Below are 1,591 nucleotides of genomic sequence, written 5' to 3'. Positions count from 1 at the left end.
ACCCCCATATTGATTTATAGGTTCCACAGTTGTTATATAATCTGATAATCTAAAGTAGGCTGTGAAACAATTTAAAAGATAATCCATTTCAGTTAAATGATACTGAACGCATGTTGATAAAATTTCAATTGCTTGGTTATTTACCATTTGTTCATGGAATTCATTAATCATGGAAGCAGAAGCAATACATTCCATACTAGCTTTTGCTAATTCTACTGATTCTAAAGATCCATATAAAATAGGTAGTAAAGATGCAAACAAAGAATAATTATTTATTTCAGAAACATAATTTGATCTAGATACAAATGGTGTCAAAGCATTACAAATTGCTTTAGAACATTCAACGTCATTAGGAAAATAAGATATAGCAGTACAAAGGGTTGCAATACCTCCATATTCAACTACAATAGCTGCATGTGGGGGATTATTTGATATTCTTCCTAACATTCTAGATGCACCTGCAACTAGTCGAGAAATTTTTTCAGGATTACTTTCATATTGTTGTAAACCACTATTAATTAATTCTATAAGAACAGGTATTCCTCCAGATTCAACCACCTTATCTGTTATTGATGAAATATAAGAAAGTGAACTTAATAATTCTAATGCAGCATCTTGCTCTTTTGAACCTTGTGCTGATTTTTTTAAAACATCTAAACATTTTGTTAATTCTTCTGGTCCTACAGCACATTTCATAGCATCACTTCCTTTTGAAATTACTCTTGGATATGATTTAAATTTATCTAAAATTATAACCGACTTTTCGATAATAGTTGGATCTACATATCCATTTGAAGACATATTTTTAATTATATCAAAAACAGATTCAACAATTACAGCAGTATCATCATTTAAAGAATTAATATTTAAACAATGATCCAATAATTTATGATGTGCACCTTCATCATTTAAGCCTTTGGATCCAGAGGTAGATTTTGATATAATACACAAAGCTAATATTATTCCATTAGTCAACTTATTGGTATATGTTTTTGATGTAAAAACGTTTAATAAAGCAATACCTACTTCTCTTCCTTCAATTTGATAATTCGAATCATTCATATTTTTAATAAAAGCCATACAATTTTTTAATGTATCTTGATCTGAAGGAAGACTTTTAACTATCTCTACTATACCATCTACACCACCATCTGCAATCAATTTTTGTAGTGCTTCGGTATCTTTTTCACTCATACAATAATCAGACATAGCTAGTAATACTCTACTCGAACAAAACAAAATGTCATCATCATCCTTATAATTAATAACTGCATTTTTTATAGATACTACAACACCTCTATCTAAAGCGTCTGATGCATTTTCTTTGTATACTTTTGATGTAGGATTACAAAAATCAGACAATGATCTTAATCCAAACATTAACATACGCTTGAAATTTTCATGTTGCATTATGGAGGACACAGCAGTGCTAACTCCAGGATCTCCTCCTCTTTTAACTATAAATAATTAAAAAATTAAAAAAAGGAATACATATAAAAATAACCATTTTGATTTATAATAAATGAAAAAAAATAGAAGTATTTATTTTATATCAGAATATTTATATATCACATAAATATATATATATATA

General features: G+C 28.1%; 1 protein-coding gene across 1 annotated transcript; it reads right to left on the bottom strand.

The window, feature by feature from the left end:
* Positions 1-1,457, bottom strand: PGSY75_0021400A (hypothetical protein; the record flags this gene model as incomplete). The annotated part of the gene is made up of 1 exon (XM_018783355.1): positions 1-1,457. A coding segment is annotated over one exon (1,457 nt), but the record flags the coding sequence as incomplete, so codon positions are not given.
* Positions 1,458-1,591: the final 134 nt, after the last annotated feature.

The sequence above is a fragment of the Plasmodium gaboni genome (assembly GCF_001602025.1).
Source record: "Plasmodium gaboni strain SY75 chromosome Unknown, whole genome shotgun sequence".
Lineage (NCBI taxonomy): Eukaryota > Apicomplexa > Aconoidasida > Haemosporida > Plasmodiidae > Plasmodium > Plasmodium gaboni.
This window is presented reverse-complemented; position numbering and strand designations above follow the sequence as displayed.